The sequence below is a fragment of the Sus scrofa genome, chromosome 3 (assembly GCF_054392235.1).
Source record: "Sus scrofa isolate SSC_HxYL_T2T_F1_AM1 chromosome 3, Sscrofa_HxYL_maternal_Yorkshire_Landrace_v2.0, whole genome shotgun sequence".
NCBI classification, from domain to species: Eukaryota; Metazoa; Chordata; class Mammalia; order Artiodactyla; family Suidae; genus Sus; species Sus scrofa.
The window spans coordinates 40377429-40392711 of record NC_139385.1 but is presented as its reverse complement, the minus strand read 5'-3'; the positions used below and the strand labels follow the sequence as shown (position 1 = coordinate 40392711).

The window sequence follows — 15283 nt, the reverse complement described above, 5'->3', positions numbered from 1 at the left end:
GAGACAGAGGGGCTGGCCTTTGGGTACCTGAGCCGGTCAGCCATTGCCCATCGACTGCCAGAGGGAATTTACATGTGCCGTCTCTTGGGCAATGAGGCTTCCCCACATGAAGGAGGCAGCTTCACCACATGCCCCCCACCGTCAGTGCCCCCCCCCCACAAACCCAGAGCAGCTGGGAGAGGGGGCAGCTTACTCTGGAAAGGTGACCTGGATGGAGGGGCACCAACCGCATCCGCCTCCCCAGGCTCACCTCCTGGCCGTCCAGAGCGAGACTTGCAGCTCTAGGAGGGCTCGGCAGACGTCAGACAGGACTGATTTGCATGTGCAGGTGGCTGCTGTTTGTAGCTTGGATGGTCCATGTTTCCTTGGTCGGGGGAGTCCCCACTGCATCCACTGGTCTGTAGGCTGAGCGTCTGATGAAGCCTGTCCCTTCCTTCGTGGGCGATGCCAGAGCAGCCTCTGCTTCCCACCAATAGCTCCCCACCCCCGCACCACTACAGTCAGCTGCCTGGGGCCTTTCCCTCGAGACTCCCCCAGTAGGTCTCCTCGCCTCCTCTGCTGTCCCTCTGCCCAGTGCCTCAAACCTGTTTATTTCCCATTAAGATGAGGCCTGAAGGTAGGCAGATGACTCATTTTGGGGGGGCAGTTCATCATTCAGAGATGCTTTGGCCTCTGAAGGCATTTAGGATCCAAGATTTACAAACCCCTGTCTCTATTTCATGTTGGAGTGAAAGGGATAAGTTATCCGGGACTCAAATCCTGGCAGCATCCTATAGACAGTCCCTTCCAGGCTAACTCCCACACTGTCCCCCCAGCAGCTCAAAGCCCCCTCAGGTCACATCCCCTGCTGCCAGTACATATATCGGGGGAGTAGTAGGGAGGGGAGAAGAGGTCAAAAGCGGCTGTTAAAAAAGCAGATGTTCTGGAGTTCCCATCGTGGCTCAGTGGTTAACAACTCCGACTAGGAACCATGAGGTTGCAGGTTCGATCCCTGGCCTTGCTCAGTGGGTTAAGGATCCGATGTTGCCGTGAGCTGTGGTATGGGTCACAGATGTGGCTCAGATCCCACGTTGCTGTGGCTGTGGCTGTGGCCAGCGGCTGTAGCTTTGATTGGACCCCTAGCCTGGGAACCTCCGTATGCCGCAGGTGTGGTCCTAGAAAAGACAAAAAAATAAAATAAAAAAATAAAAAATAAAAAGCAGACATTCTAAGAAGTTCTCTCTCTGGCCAGCTTTTCTCCCTTATCTGTAGTCTTTGAGGTGATTTTTTTTTTTTTTAGGGCCACACCTGCAGCATATGGAGGTTCCCAGCCTAGGGGTCAAATCAGAGCTGCAGCCACCAGCCTACACCACAGCCACAGCAACTTGGGATCCAAGCCAAGTCTCAAACCTATCCTGCAGCTTATAGCAATGCTGGATCCTTAACCCACTGATCGAGGCCAGGGATTGAACCTGTATCCTCACAGACACTATGTCAGGTTCTTAACCTACCTGCTGAGCCACAGTAAGAACTCCCAGGGTGGTTTTTTTGTTTGTTTGTTTTGTTTTTGTTTTTGTCCTTTTTTTTTTTTTTTTTTTTTTTTTTTTTTTTTGCTATTTCTTGGGCTGTTCCCACAGCATATGGAGGTTCCCAGGTTAGGGGTCTAATTGGAGCTGTAGCCACCGGCCTACGCCAGAGCCACAGCAACGCCAGATCCGAGCTGCATCTGCAGCCTACACTACAGCTCACAGCAACACCGGATCCTTAACCCACTGAGTAAGGCCAGGGATCAAACCCGCAACCTCATCGTTCCTAGTCGGATTCGTTAACCACTGAGCCACAACAGGAACTCCCCAGGGTGATTTTTTTAAACAAGGAATTATGGAGAATTTACTACACGTCTAGCATATATGTTGCTAAGTGCCTTAGATGTTATTTCACTCGATCCCCACAACAGTCCTGTAACATCAGATCTTTTAATATCCCTTCCGGTTTACCGAGGGAGAGCTGGGTTTCACGAAGTTGCAGGGTTTGCCCAGCTGTCCAGGGAGCCCAGGGATTTGAACGAGTGACTCTGCCCCCTAAGCTTACTTCTAGATCAGCAGCCTCCAGACAGCTGCCTGTACCTGGCAGCATGGGGGGCCCAGGCTTCAAAGGCCCAGGCGGAGTGTTCCCAGATCAGAGAAGCCAGCTCTGCTTGCATCTCTCCTTCTGAAGCCAGTAAGAAAAGCTGCAGCTGTGGCTTAAGAAGATTTCGCTGAAACTGCCTTATCTACTGAGGCAGAAAAGTCATAAACACCCAGGCGGTATGATAAAGAGTCTGAGCTGAAAGACCTTTGGCAAAGGTCATTTGGAAGAACCCCAAGAGTGTTCCTTCCCTGAGTAAGAGGTGCTTCCCAGCCTTGGTCCCAGCACATCTGGGAGTGGGGTGGGGGCTGGGGTGGGGTGGAGGGGGGCAGAGGAAGAACACGAACCACTTTCCCCCATCCCACCCCCACATCACTGCCCCAGCCCAGGCTCCCTGCAGCAGGCACAGTGCAACCACAAGGCTTTTCAAGTCTGTTCACTCTTTGATTCCATCAAGGAGAGTCTCCCCTGAGTGACACTGGGTCTTGAACATGTGTCTACACTTGCTTATCCCTTCTTATGGAGATCAGGCCCCAGGTTCAGAGACTTGGGCAGGCTTCTCACTCTAGCCATAGCCAAGTGTCCATTCCGGGTAAATCTCTATAAATTAAAAAGCGAATTGGGGCGTTCCTGTCATGGCTCAGCAGAAATGAATCTGACTAGGATCCATGAGGACGCGGGTTTGATCCCTGGCCTCGCTCAGTGGGTTGAGGATGTGGCATGGCCGTGAGCTGTGGTGTAGGTTGCAGACGCAGCTCGGATCTGGCGTTGCTGTGGCTGTGGTATAGGCTGGCAGCTGTAGCTCTGACTCAACCCCTAGCCTGGGAAGCTCCATATGCTGCCGGTGTGGCCCTAAAAGGACAAAAAAAAAAAAAAAAAAAAGAGTGATTTGAGGAGTTCCCAATGTGGTACAACAGAATCGGTGGCATCTTGGGAGTGCTGTGATGCAGATCCCCGGCCCAGCACAGTGGGTTAGGTCACAACTGCGGCTCGGATCTGATCCTGGCTCAGGAACTCCGTATGCCTCAGGGCAGGGACAAGGGGGGGAGAAAAAGTGAATTTACTTAAAGAAAATAGGTACAAGGTATGTATAATTTTAAAAAGGCTTTATACTTGAAGACTGAGAGTTTTTCTCCAAAGGCTACTTCTTGCTCCAAGAGTCACTGATTAGTCTTTTTCTCATCTTTGGTTCTAGCCCATGTCCCTGGATCTTCACTCTTTCTTTCTTTCTTTCTTTCTTTCTTTTTTTTCTTTTCTTTTCTTTTCTTTTTCTTTTTAGGGCTACAACCGTGGCATATGGAGGTTCCCAGGCTAGGGGTTAAGTCGGAGCTACAGCTGCCAGCCTACACCTCAGCCACAGCAAGGCAGGATCCGAACCGCATCTGCAACCCATCAATGCCAGATCCTTAACCCACTGAGTGAGGCCGGGGATTGAACCTGTGTCCTTGTGGATACTAGTCGGGCTCATTACCACTGAGCCACAGTAGGAACTCCCTGAATCTTCACTTGGTCACTCATGCAACTTACACCTGTTTGGATGAACACTTGGCCCCTGCCTTTGAGGGTCTTACGTCTGGTCTCCTGATTCCAACAAACGTGGCCTTCCTGCAGGAGCTGTTGCCAGGATTGGCAACAAGGAAGAGAGAGCCCCCTGCACACAGCAGATGCTCAGCAAATGGCAGTAAAGGCTCTGCTCCCAGGATTCTGGCTCCTGGGCCGTGCAGGTCTGTCTCACTCCTCCCCATTAATGATAAACGCTCCCGTTTATCAAGCATCTGCTGCGTGCAAGGGACTTTGTGTTCATCATTGCTGATCCTGGCAACAACCGATCTGGTATTGATGGGCTTTGGGGTTGCTTTCAAGCCTGGCGATGGTGGACACAGGTCTTTATAACATGCTGGGTAAATTCGTGGAAGAGCAATTGTGGAATCAAAGGGCCTCCAAAGCCTTGTCTCAAGACGACAGGCCCGGGCTGGACAGTAAACAAGGCGGAACTTGGAACAAGCCCACATTTGCAGGCAGCCTTGACCGGGCTGGTCAGAGTTCCCATCCTTCACTCCCTGACCCAACGCTTGTTGAGATTTGACTCAAATGGTGGGCACCGGATGGGAAGGCAAAGGCCACGTTTGCCATGTGTCACACCAGCCTGTGAATCCCTCTGGCCCTGGCCTGGGGTTTGCTTTAGCCTCCATTCACCATCTGTCTGATCCGTTGGGTCTCAAACCTGAGCATTGGAATCACCCGGAGAATTTATGGATGATTTCGGGGCCCTGCCCTGAGAGATTCAGAGTCAGGGCATCTGGGGCAGTCCCCAGGCGTGGGTCTTTGTGTGTGAAGAGAGTCACAAGGGTGGAAGGGAAGGGAGGGCACGATCTTTGGGGCGAGGAGCAGGGGGACCCCCCCCCCGGCCTCGCCCCAGATACGAGGCTGGTCTCTAACCGTGTCTTCCTCTCCCCAGGTTACAGCCATCCTGCTCTCGTGAAACTCGTCCAACAGCCTCAGAATGTGGTGAGTCCTCGGATTGTGCAGAGGGTTTGTGGGGATTCAGAGGAAATAGTCCATCCATCCATCCATCCATCCATCCTCTAAATATTTACTGAGCACATACTATGCACTGGGCATCTGGATTGCCTGGACAAACGAAAACACAACGCCCTGCTCCCATGGAGGCAGTCAATTAACCATACACATAGGTAGGGAATTGCAACCATATTAAGTGCTGCAGAGCGAGGCAGGCAGCGCTGCATGGGCATAAAACAATGGTAACAATAATAATAGTGAATGATGAGTTCCCATCATGGCACAGTGGTTAACGAATCCGACTAGGAACCATGAGGTTGCAGGTTCAATCCCTGGCCTTGCTCAGTGAGTTAAGGAGCCTGCGTTGCCGTGAGCTAGGGTGTGGGTCTCAGACACGGCTCGGATCCTGCATTGCTGTGGCTCTGGCGTAGGCTGGCAGCTACAGCTCCGATGAGACCCCTAGCCCGGGAACCTCCATATGCCACGGGAGCAGCCCAAGAAAATAGCAAAAAGACAAAAAAAAAAAAAAAAAAAAAGTGAATGAAATTTAGAAGCATAGCATGTATAAACACTGTACCCAGCACATCACAGATCGGATATTGCCAAGTCTACGAGGCAGCTGCTGTTGTCATCCCTGTTTTACAGATGAGGGAACAGAGGCACAGAGAGGCTATGTATTTGTCCACCGTCACACAGCCAGAGGCAGTGCTGGAAAGAGCCCACAGGGACTGGACTTCTCAGGGATGCAGGGGCTGAGGGTCAGGGAAGAGCAATGTTTGAGCTGAGATCTGAAGGCAGAGGGGTTAAAGGGGACAGGCCAGGGAGGGGTGGACCCGGCGGAGAGAGGAGAGTGGGAGCGAGAGGGGCAGCAGGACTGAGTAACAGAAGAGGACAGGGCAGCCAGAGCAGAGACCCAGGAAGGGCCCGAGGAGGGGCTGGAGTGACGACACTGGCTGTAACGCACATGCAGAGCCACGCATACATACTGAGTCCACTGCATATGACCCTGTGATTCTCAACGTTTCCCCTTTATCACTCCTTAAGGAGCTTTTTTTTTTTTTTTGTCATTTTGCTATTTCTTAGGCCGCTCCTGCAGCATATGGAGATTCCCAGGCTAGGGGTCTAATCGGAGCTGTAGCCGCCGGCCTACGCCAGAGCCACAGCAATGCGGGATCCGAGCCGCGTCTGCAACCTACACCACAGCTCACGGCAACGCCGGATCGTTAACCCACTGAGCAAGGGCAGGGACCGAACCCCAAACCTCATGGTTCCTAGTTGGATTCGTCAACCACTGCGCCACGACGGGAACTCCTTTTTTAGTCTTTTTATGGCCACGCCCGTGGCATATGGAAGTTCCCAGGCTAGGGGTCGATTTGGAGCTGCAGCCACTGGCCTACACCACAGCCACAGCCACAGCCACACAGGATCTGAGCTGTGCCTGCCACCTACAGCACAGCTCACGGCAACGCCGAATCCTTAACCCACTGAGCAAGGCCAGGGATCGAACCTGCACCCTCATGGATCCTAGTCAAATTCGTTTCTGCTGAGCCCCAACAGGAACAACAGGAACTCCAAGGAGCCTTTTGAGACATGGCTTTCCTAATTGTTCTTGCCCCTCTGATAATTTTAACACCACCCTGTGTGAGTTTCCTGTTGCTGCCGTCACAAACTGCCTCCAGCGTAGGGGTTTCAAACCACATATGGCGTCACATTGTTGTGGGTCAGGAGTCAGGCAAGTGCTCTGCCTTGGGGCTCACAAGGCTCGGGTCAGCTCTTAGCTGGAGGCTCTAGGAGAGGAGCTGCTTTGGGGCTCGTTCAGGTCAGAGTTCGTTTCACGTGGTCCCTCCATCGTCAAGGAGCCGTGGCTGGTCCGGTCCCTCTCCCTGTCTTCCTCCTCTGCCTGAACCCTTAGCAAAGAGTTCACGGGGCTGCACTAGGCCCGCTCGGAACATCCAGAACAGTCTCCTTTCTCAACTGAATAGGAAGCTTAACTACATGGGCAAAGTCTCCTTCGACGTGTTACATATTCACAGGCCCGGGATGGGGTGAGGGAGCCGTAATTGTGCCTCAACAACCTGCGATCCATAGTATGTGTGTCTATGATGCGGTGTATACCCCGACAACCTGTGCTGGAGAGACGGCTGTGATTTCTGCACTACCAGCGTAAGATGCTTCTCACCCTCCCTGACCTCCACTGATCCCCACAGTGTGCCCCCACCCGGCTCCTCTTCCCCCCGAGACCAAATGAGGTGACCACTCCCTGACTTCCGCAGGACATCAGTAGAATCACAGTGTATCCTCTTGATCACAGCTGGCTCATTTCACTCCAGACCCACCCGGAGATTGGTTGTTAGTGTGTGTAGCCCCAGACCATCCCTCCTCATGGCCTTAAGCATCCCAGGGTGTGGACACACAGCAGTTAACGCCCTACCTGCCGCCGATGGGCAGCTGGGTTGCGTCCGACGAAGGCCATTGCTGTGAACCTTCCAGCGTATCTTTCGGTGACACATTCTCACATCCCTCTGGGGTATTAGGCTGGAGCGGCCTCTCTGGCCGGAGTGAGCACACACAGTCAGAACCCACCAGACGGTTTCCCACACCGGGCATCGGATCTCTGCTCCCGCAGCAGTGTGAGAGCTCCCGCCGCCCCACAGCCTCCCAGGCGCCACGTGTCTTTAGGGGCTTTCATTTTTCTCAGAGCTGGACATGGTGTCCACACATTAGGAGAGAACGGGGGTGCGCTTTCCCTGTGGGTGTGTCTACCTGGGAGGGGCCTGGGGACACCTCTCGCCTCTGATCAGGTGGCACTTCGGGGGCTGCTCTCATGGGAGCCACGTCCTCCGGAGAGTGTCTGGCGAGGCCCGTTGGTGGCTCCACACGTGTGTTTACATTCAGAGCTGGGCTTTGTTTCGAAACGTTGTGCAGATCCCAGATGCCTCGGCAGTTGGTGCTGAAAAACTGTGTCAACAAACACGCCAGACACATTTGTGGTGTCAGCTGCCAGCGGAGGCAGAGTCGCCCCAACAGCACGTGACTTCCAGGCCCTGGGATTCTGGTTTCCGGGGGCCGGTCTGTCCCCACGGTCCCTGCCAGGAACCTGGATGCCACACCACCTCTTCCCTTCCCCCTCCCAGCGGGGACCAGTCCTAGCTCCCCCCTCCCACCTCTTCCGTGTGAATTTCTCCCAACAGCCCCTGTTCATCACCCCCTCCCACCACCACGTTCATTCTCACCTCCTCCAAACCGTCCCCCAAACTGCACAGTGCCTGGAACCCTCTCCCGGTACCTGCTGCCCTCACGATGCATCCTGGCTCCTCCACTTCAGGTGCAAAGCTCTTTGTGACCTGGCTCCTGCTTCTTCAGTCTCATCTTTTTGGCTTTTGTTTGCTTCCTGGTTGATGGAACCCCTGCTGTGTACTGGGCATGGTCCTTGGTGCTGGGTTCGGTGGCACCGTCACAGTCTAGATTACCGTCTAGAGCCATCTAGACCACAGTCTGCACCACAGACTAGACCCATCTAGGTCACTGTCTAGACCACAGTCTGGATCAAGTTCCAGATGGCCGTCTGCACTGACTTTGTTCTGCAGAGGGCTAGGTGTGGGGCAAGGTGACTGACACAGCCTGAGAGAGTAACGGTTGACTGCCACGAGCTAGGCAGGGTACAGCTGGGGGATCCGGCAGGACAGCCATTGGTTGATGTCTTGGGCCTTCCAGATTCTCAGCAGGAGATGCTCTCAGATGGTGGTTGTGGTATTTTACCTGTGCTGGGCAGGCTTCTGCCAATCATCAAAGTCCTGAGAGGGATTTATCAGCCCTTTTGTAGCCCAACCACATCATCCCTGTGCCGTGTCACCCGTATCCAGTATCGGGGTTCCAGTGAGAACCTGTGTCACCAGGGTCACCTCATCACATTGCCCACAGGTTATGCAATAGTTATTGGGCGTTGGATTCGCACGGTCATTACAATGAATGATGAGCGCCGTCTGGCGTCAGCGTGTCCTCCTGCAGGATTGTCCTTTAAGACTGAGCTCCTGCCTCCTCTGTATGCTGTCGCTGGCTCCTTACGAGCGCTCAGGAAGGGATCCTCATTTTCAAAGATAAGGACCCTGAAGGCCAGAGAGGTTAGATGACTTCCCTCAGGTTGCACAGCCCCTTAAAACCAAAGCCCGTTCTCTTCCTGCTGCACTTTACAGCTGCCGAGTCTGATGGTGAGGACTCGAGAAACCTGTCCCCAATTAATTCTGCTACCCAGTGTCCCAAATAGCTTCTGTTCTCAATGTCACGCTTTGCCAAACAGGAACACCACCCCCACCTCTTCCCAGGCCCAGATAGGCAGTCACATTGCCAGCCCGGCCATCCCCTCCGTGAGCCGCTTCCCCCGCTACCTAGGATGGCAGTTTGCCTCCACTCTCATCTCATGATGGGCTTGATTCCTTCAGAGTCACATTAACAGCTTGAAGGCAAAACAGGAGGCCCCTCAGGGCCCCCACAGGCCATCCAAGTTCTCCAGGCTGTGCCAAGCACACTCATGTCCAGCAGTCACATTTTTGGGTTGAGGCCGCCTGCAGGGTCTGGCAAAGGATGGAATCTGAAGTCTGCAAACCTGGGTTTGAGTCATAGTTCTGTTTCTTTCTGTCTGTGTGGCTTGGGGGAGGTTGCTCGACCTCTCTGGTCCTCAGTTTCCCAAGCTCTATAGTGAAAAGTGTGAACTCCCCCCACTGTTTATCCTAGACCCACATGCCTGGCCCTGAAACAGAAATAGCAACAAAGGTATAAACCTGCCCTGCTGCCTGGCGGTCCAAACCAGATCCCAGAGCCTCCAGGAGGATGAGTGCTGGGGCCTCCCTGTCCTGGGCTTTCCTCCTACTGGCGATGCCGCTGCTTGGATTTGCCCTGAGTTCATTACACATGTGAGTCTGCAGAGGGGGGCTGCCTGAGAAGTTCCCAGATCTCAGGCTCCATTCATACACTTCTATTTTTTTTTTTTTTAAGGGCTGCACCTGCAGCATATGAAAGTTCCCAGACTAGGGGTTCAATGGGAGCTGCAGCTGCTGGCCTACACCACAGCCACAGCAACGCCAGATCTGAACTACATCTGCAACCTACACCTTACCTTGCAGCAACGCCAGATCCTTAACCTGCTGAGCGAGGCCAGGGATCGAACCCTCACCTCATGAATACTAATTGGGTTCATTTCCACTGAGCAGCCACAGCGGGAACTCCTATCCTCCTCTACATTTTATTTTTTATTTTTATTTTTTTTTTCCGTCTTTTTGCCTTTTCTAGGGCCGCTTCCCGCGGCATATGGAGGTTCCCAGGCTAGGGGTCTAACCGGAGCTTTAGTGGCCAGCCTATGCCAGAGCCACAGCAACTCGGGATCCAAGCCACGTCTGCGACCTATACCACAGCTCACGGCAACGCCGGATCCTTAACCTACTAAGCAAGGCCAGGGATCAAACCCGAAACCTCGTGATTCCTAGTCAGATTCCTTAACCACTGCGCCATGACGGGAACTCCCTCCTCTACGTTTTAAATCAGTGTTTGTGTTTTCTTTTAGACCAGTTTCAGATTTCCAAGTTGTAAAGATCATTCCCATCTACCTTTCCCCCAGTTTCCCCAGGGTTAACACCTCTCCCCTCATAGTACCCTTATTAGAGCTAAGAAGTGGAGTTCCCGTCATGGCGCAGCCGAAACCAATCCAACTAGGAACCATGAGGTTGCGGGTTCAATCCCTGGCCTCGCCCAGTGGGTTATGGATCCGGCATTGCTGTGAACTGTGGTGTAGGTTGCAGATGCGGCTTGGATCCTGCGTTGCTGTGGCTGTGGCGTAGACTGACAGCTACAGCTCCGATTGGACCCCTAGCCTGGGAACCTCCACATTCCACGGGTGCAGCTCTAAAAAGACAAAAAAAAAAAAAAAAAAACCTAAGAAGTTAACACAGGTGTATTACGAGGAGTTCCCTGGTGGTTAGGACTTGGCACTTTCACCGCTGTGGCCCAGGTTTAATCCCTGGTCTGGGAACTGAGATCCCATATCAGGCCACTGCATGCCATGGTGCAAAAATAAAAAAAGTAATGGTGCTTTATGAACTGCAGACTTTATTCAGACTTTTTTTGCGACTGGTGTCCATGCTTTGGTCCCCAGGACACAATCTGGGATGCCACATTCCATTTAGTACAATCCCGTGTTCTAACCCAAACCCCCTTCCGGGTGACCTCATTGCTTGTCCATTGCACAGACTCTTCCCCATCCTGCCAGGGGGCACCGGCTGGACCCTGAGGGACGGACGGCTTTATTCTTATCCCCACATGCATTCCTATTTGTGTTTTTTCTATAATAGTGGGCACGTGTCATTACACATTTATCAAAACCCATAAAAGGAGTGTTCCCATCGTGGCACAGCAGAAACAAATCGGACTAGGAACCATGAGGAGACAGATTCCATCCCTGGCCTCCCTCAGTGGGTGAAGGATCCAGCGTCGCCGTGAGCTGTGGTGTAGGTTGAAGATGCAGCTCGGACCTGGTGTTGCTGTGGCTGTGCTGTAGGCCAGCAGCTGGAGCCCCGACTCAACCCCTAGCCTGGGGACCTTCATAAGCGGCCCTTAAAAAAAAAAAAAAAGAAAAAAAAATCCATAGAAGGTACAACACTGAGAGTCAATCCTGATGTAAAATTGTAACCTTTCTCACAACATTTTACCAGCCGTGTAACATCACCTTCGGTTAACTGTGCTTTCATTTACTCAACCTGAGACTGACATTTATTTTTTTTTAATTTTTTTCTTACTCAATGAATTTATTACATTTATAGTTGTACAAGGATCATTGCAATCCAATTTTATAGGATTTCCATCCCACACACCCAGCGCATCCCCCCACCCCCCAAACTGTCTCCTTTGGAAACCATTAAGTTTTTCAAACTCTGAGTCAGTATCTGTTCTGCAAAGTTCCGTCTGTCCTTTTTTCAGATTCCACATGTCAGTGAAAGCATTTGATGTTGGTGTCTCATTGTCTGACTGACTTCACTTAGCATGATAGTTTCTAGGTCCATCCATGTTGCTAAAAATGCCGAAATTTCATTCCTTTTAATGGCTGAGTCATATTCCACTGTGTATATGTACCACATCTTCTTGATCCACTCCTCTGTCGATGGACATTTAAGTTGTCTCCAAGTCTTGGCTATTGCAAATAGTGCTGCAATGAACATCGGAGTACATGTGTCTTTTCAAGTTGTGGTTTTCTCTGGATAGATGCCCAGGAGTGGGATTGCTGGGTCAAATGGTAGTTCTAGTTTTAGTTTTCTGAGGAATCTCCATACTGTTTTCCACAGTGGTTGCACCAATTTACAATCCCACCAACAGTGTGATAGGGTTCCTTTTTCTCCACACCCTCTCCAGCACTTATTGTTTGGAGACTTTTGGATGATGGCCATTCTGGCTGGTGTAAGGTGGTACCTCATCGTGGTTTTGATTTGCATTTCTCTAATAATGACTGACGATGAACATCTTTTCATGTGTTTTTTGGCCGTTTGTATGTCTTCTTTGGAGAGTTGTCTGTTTAGATCTTCTGCCCATTTTTCTATGGGGTTGTTTGTTTTTTTGGTATGGAGCTGAAGAAGGTGTTTATAAATTTTGGAGATTAACCCCTTGTCAGTCAATTCATTAGCAAAGGTTTTCCCCCATTCTGTGGGTTGTCTTTTTGTTTTGTTTAGGGTTTCCTTTGCTGTGCAGAAACTCTGAAATTTGATTAGGTCCCATTTGTTTATTTTTCTTTTTATTGTCAATACTTTGAGAGGTGGATCTGACATGATGGGGCTGTCGTTTATGTCAGAGAGTGTTTGGCCTATGTTTTCCTCTAGGAGTTTTATAGTGTCTGGTCTTATAGCTAGGTCTTTAATCCATTTGGAGTTTATTTTTGTGTATGCCGTTAGGGAGTATTCTGATTTCATTCTTTTGCATGTGGCTGTCCAGTTTTCCCAGCACCACTTATTGAACGGGCTGTCTTTTCTCCATTGTACGTTCTTGCCTCCTTTGTCATAGATTAGTTGGCTGTAGTGTGTGGGTTGAATTCTGGGCTTTCTAAACTCTGCCACTGATCTATATTTCTGTCTTTGTGCCAGTACCATATGGTTTTGATGCTTTCTTTGTAGTATACTCTGAAGTCAGGGAGCCTGATTCCTCCAGCTCCATTTTTCTTTTTCAGGATACCGTTGGCTATTCTGGGTCTTTTGTGCTTCCAAACAAACTTTAAAATATTTTGTTCGAGTCCTATGAAAATTTAGACTGGCTCTAATTTGGTTGTGAATAATGCTTCGTTGTTTCGTAGGTATCAGAAGCACATGTCTGTTGAGCATCAGACTCGCCCTGCTGATTTCCTTGCAGAGGGAAATCCTCTGGACCCACATGTATCAGAATTATGGGGGGGGATATCAAGTAATTTTTCTAACATTGCTTTTCTCACTTTCAGCTCACTCACTACAACAGCTAGCTCCTTCATCAGGTTGCTCTCCTAAGGAGTTCTCTGGCGGCTTCGCCGTTAAGGACTCAGCGTAGTCACTGCTGTGCTCAGGTTACTGCTGTGGCATGGGTTTGATCCCTGACCCAGAAGCTTCTGCATGTTGCAGGTGTGGCCCCCCCAAAAATTGTTCTCCTAAGCTTCATTCTATTTAGAAATTGCAGAGCTACTGAATCCTCCTAATACCTTTCCCCCCAATGTTTTTTCAAAAATTAAAGTATGATTCACTTCCAGTAAGATCCATGCTTTGTAATGTACAGGTCTGTGGGTTTCAGCAAGTGGATAATCTTACAGTCACTGTCAAAACCCAAATGTTTGTACACACACAGTAGCCAAAATGTGGAAGCAACCTAAGTCTGCCATCAACAGAGGAATGGATAAAGGGAATGTGGCACGTCCAGGCAGTGGAATATTATTCAGCCTTAAAAGGAAAGCAGGAGCTTCCATATGCCATGGGTATAGCCCTAAAAAAAAGAAAAAAAAAAAAGGAAAAAAGTAAAGAGGGAGTTCCTGTTGTGGTTCAGTGGTAATGAACCAGACTAGTATCTGTGAGGATGCGAGTGTGATCCCTGGCCTCACTCAGTGGGTTAAGGATTGCTGTGGGCTGTGGTGTGGGTCACAGATGAGGCTCAGATCCTGCATTGCTGTGGCTGTGGTGGAGACTGGCAGCTGTAGCTCCAATTAGACCCCTAACCTGGGAGCTTCTATATGCTGCGGGTGTGGCCCTAAAAAGCAAAAAAAAAAAAAAAAAAAAAAAATTCAGATGCAGACAGTTTATCTCCCCAATCTGTCCCCTGAGCCCTTTGTAGGCAGCCCCACCCCAGCCCCCGACAGCCCTGGGCTGCTTTCTGTCCCTACAGCTTTACCTGGAGCCACGCCACGGGTGACCCTTTGATTCCAGCTTCTTTCTCGCGGCGACCTGACTTAGAGGCTCTCTCACATGTTGTTACGTTTGTCAATAGATGGTTCCTCTCTTGTCTCTGAGCAGAGGTCCATGTGTGCGTATGCTTATTTATTCATCACTTCCCCAGTGGAAGGACATTTGGGCTGGTGCCTGAAACTAAAAACCACTGCAAACCTTCACGTTCATCCATATCTTTGCCTGACAAGAACTCTCATTTTTCCTCTAGGTAAATCCCTCCGAGCGAATTGTTGGGTCCCGGGGTGTGCGTCTGTTTAACCTCGTAGGAAAACGCCAACCTATTTTGCAAAGCGGCTCCACCCCGTTGCACCCCCATGAGCCGTGCATGAGAGTTCTAAGTTCTCGACATCGTTATTGCCCATGTGTTGTTTTTCCGTCATTCTCATGGGGTTTAAGATCAGATTCAGAGAGAGCTGCAAAAAAAAGGGCAAAGAGGTCTTGTGTATTTTCCATGCAGTTTCCCCGAGTGGTAGCCTCTGACACAGCAATAGTGCAATATCTCCACCCAGAAATGAAGACTTTTTTTTAAAAAACCCAGAGCAGTCCTAGTGGAATTCTCGAAAAGGGCAGGAAGTCTGTCATTTCCCACAGCGTGGAACACTGTATAGCCTGTTTGAACACCTCTGCCCTGAAAAGCCTCACTGGTGGGTGGGACCTAGGTCGGGCAGAGACATCACTGCTGGTCTACTGGTGGTTGTTTTTTTTAATGTATTTTTTCTTTCTTTTTACCGCTGCACCTGCAGCATATGGAGGTTCCCAGGCCAGGGGTCCAGTCAGAGCTCCAGCTGCTGGCCTGCACCACAGCCTCAGCAACACAGGATCCAAGCTGCATCTGCAACCTACACCACAGCTCACGGCCATGCGGGATCCTTAACCCACAGAGCGAGGCCAGGGGTCGAACCCACATCCTCGTGGATGCTCCTCGGGTTCTTAACCCACTGAGCCACAACAGGACCTCCTCTACGGTCTCCTTTTTTATTAACGCATCGTTGGCTTCTCCTGGCTTTTTTACAGAGTACATTCATTAACAGACCTGCCCTCGGAATCCTTCCTCCGGAGAACTTCGTGGAGAAGCTGCGGGAGTCCCTGCTCTCGGTGAGTCCTTGGGGATGGCCAGCGCCGTGAGGACCCACCTCCCACTCCGCCCCGCTGGTCCCCAGCTCTGATCTCAGGAAGGCTAGACCAGCAGGGGAAGCAAGGACCGAAATCCATAATGATGAAGG

The 15283-nt window shown here is 50.9% G+C and overlaps 1 protein-coding gene across 1 annotated transcript in view; it reads left to right on the top strand.

Moving 5' to 3' along the window:
- The window catches only part of ABAT (4-aminobutyrate aminotransferase), a gene marked incomplete at its 5' end in the record, with an annotated part of 47480 nt that overhangs the window by 13408 nt on the left and 18789 nt on the right, over nt 1-15283 (top strand). The window contains 2 exon segments of the mRNA NM_214263.1: nt 4565-4614; nt 15075-15155. Coding sequence (NP_999428.1) covers nt 4565-4614; nt 15075-15155 — 131 coding nt within the window.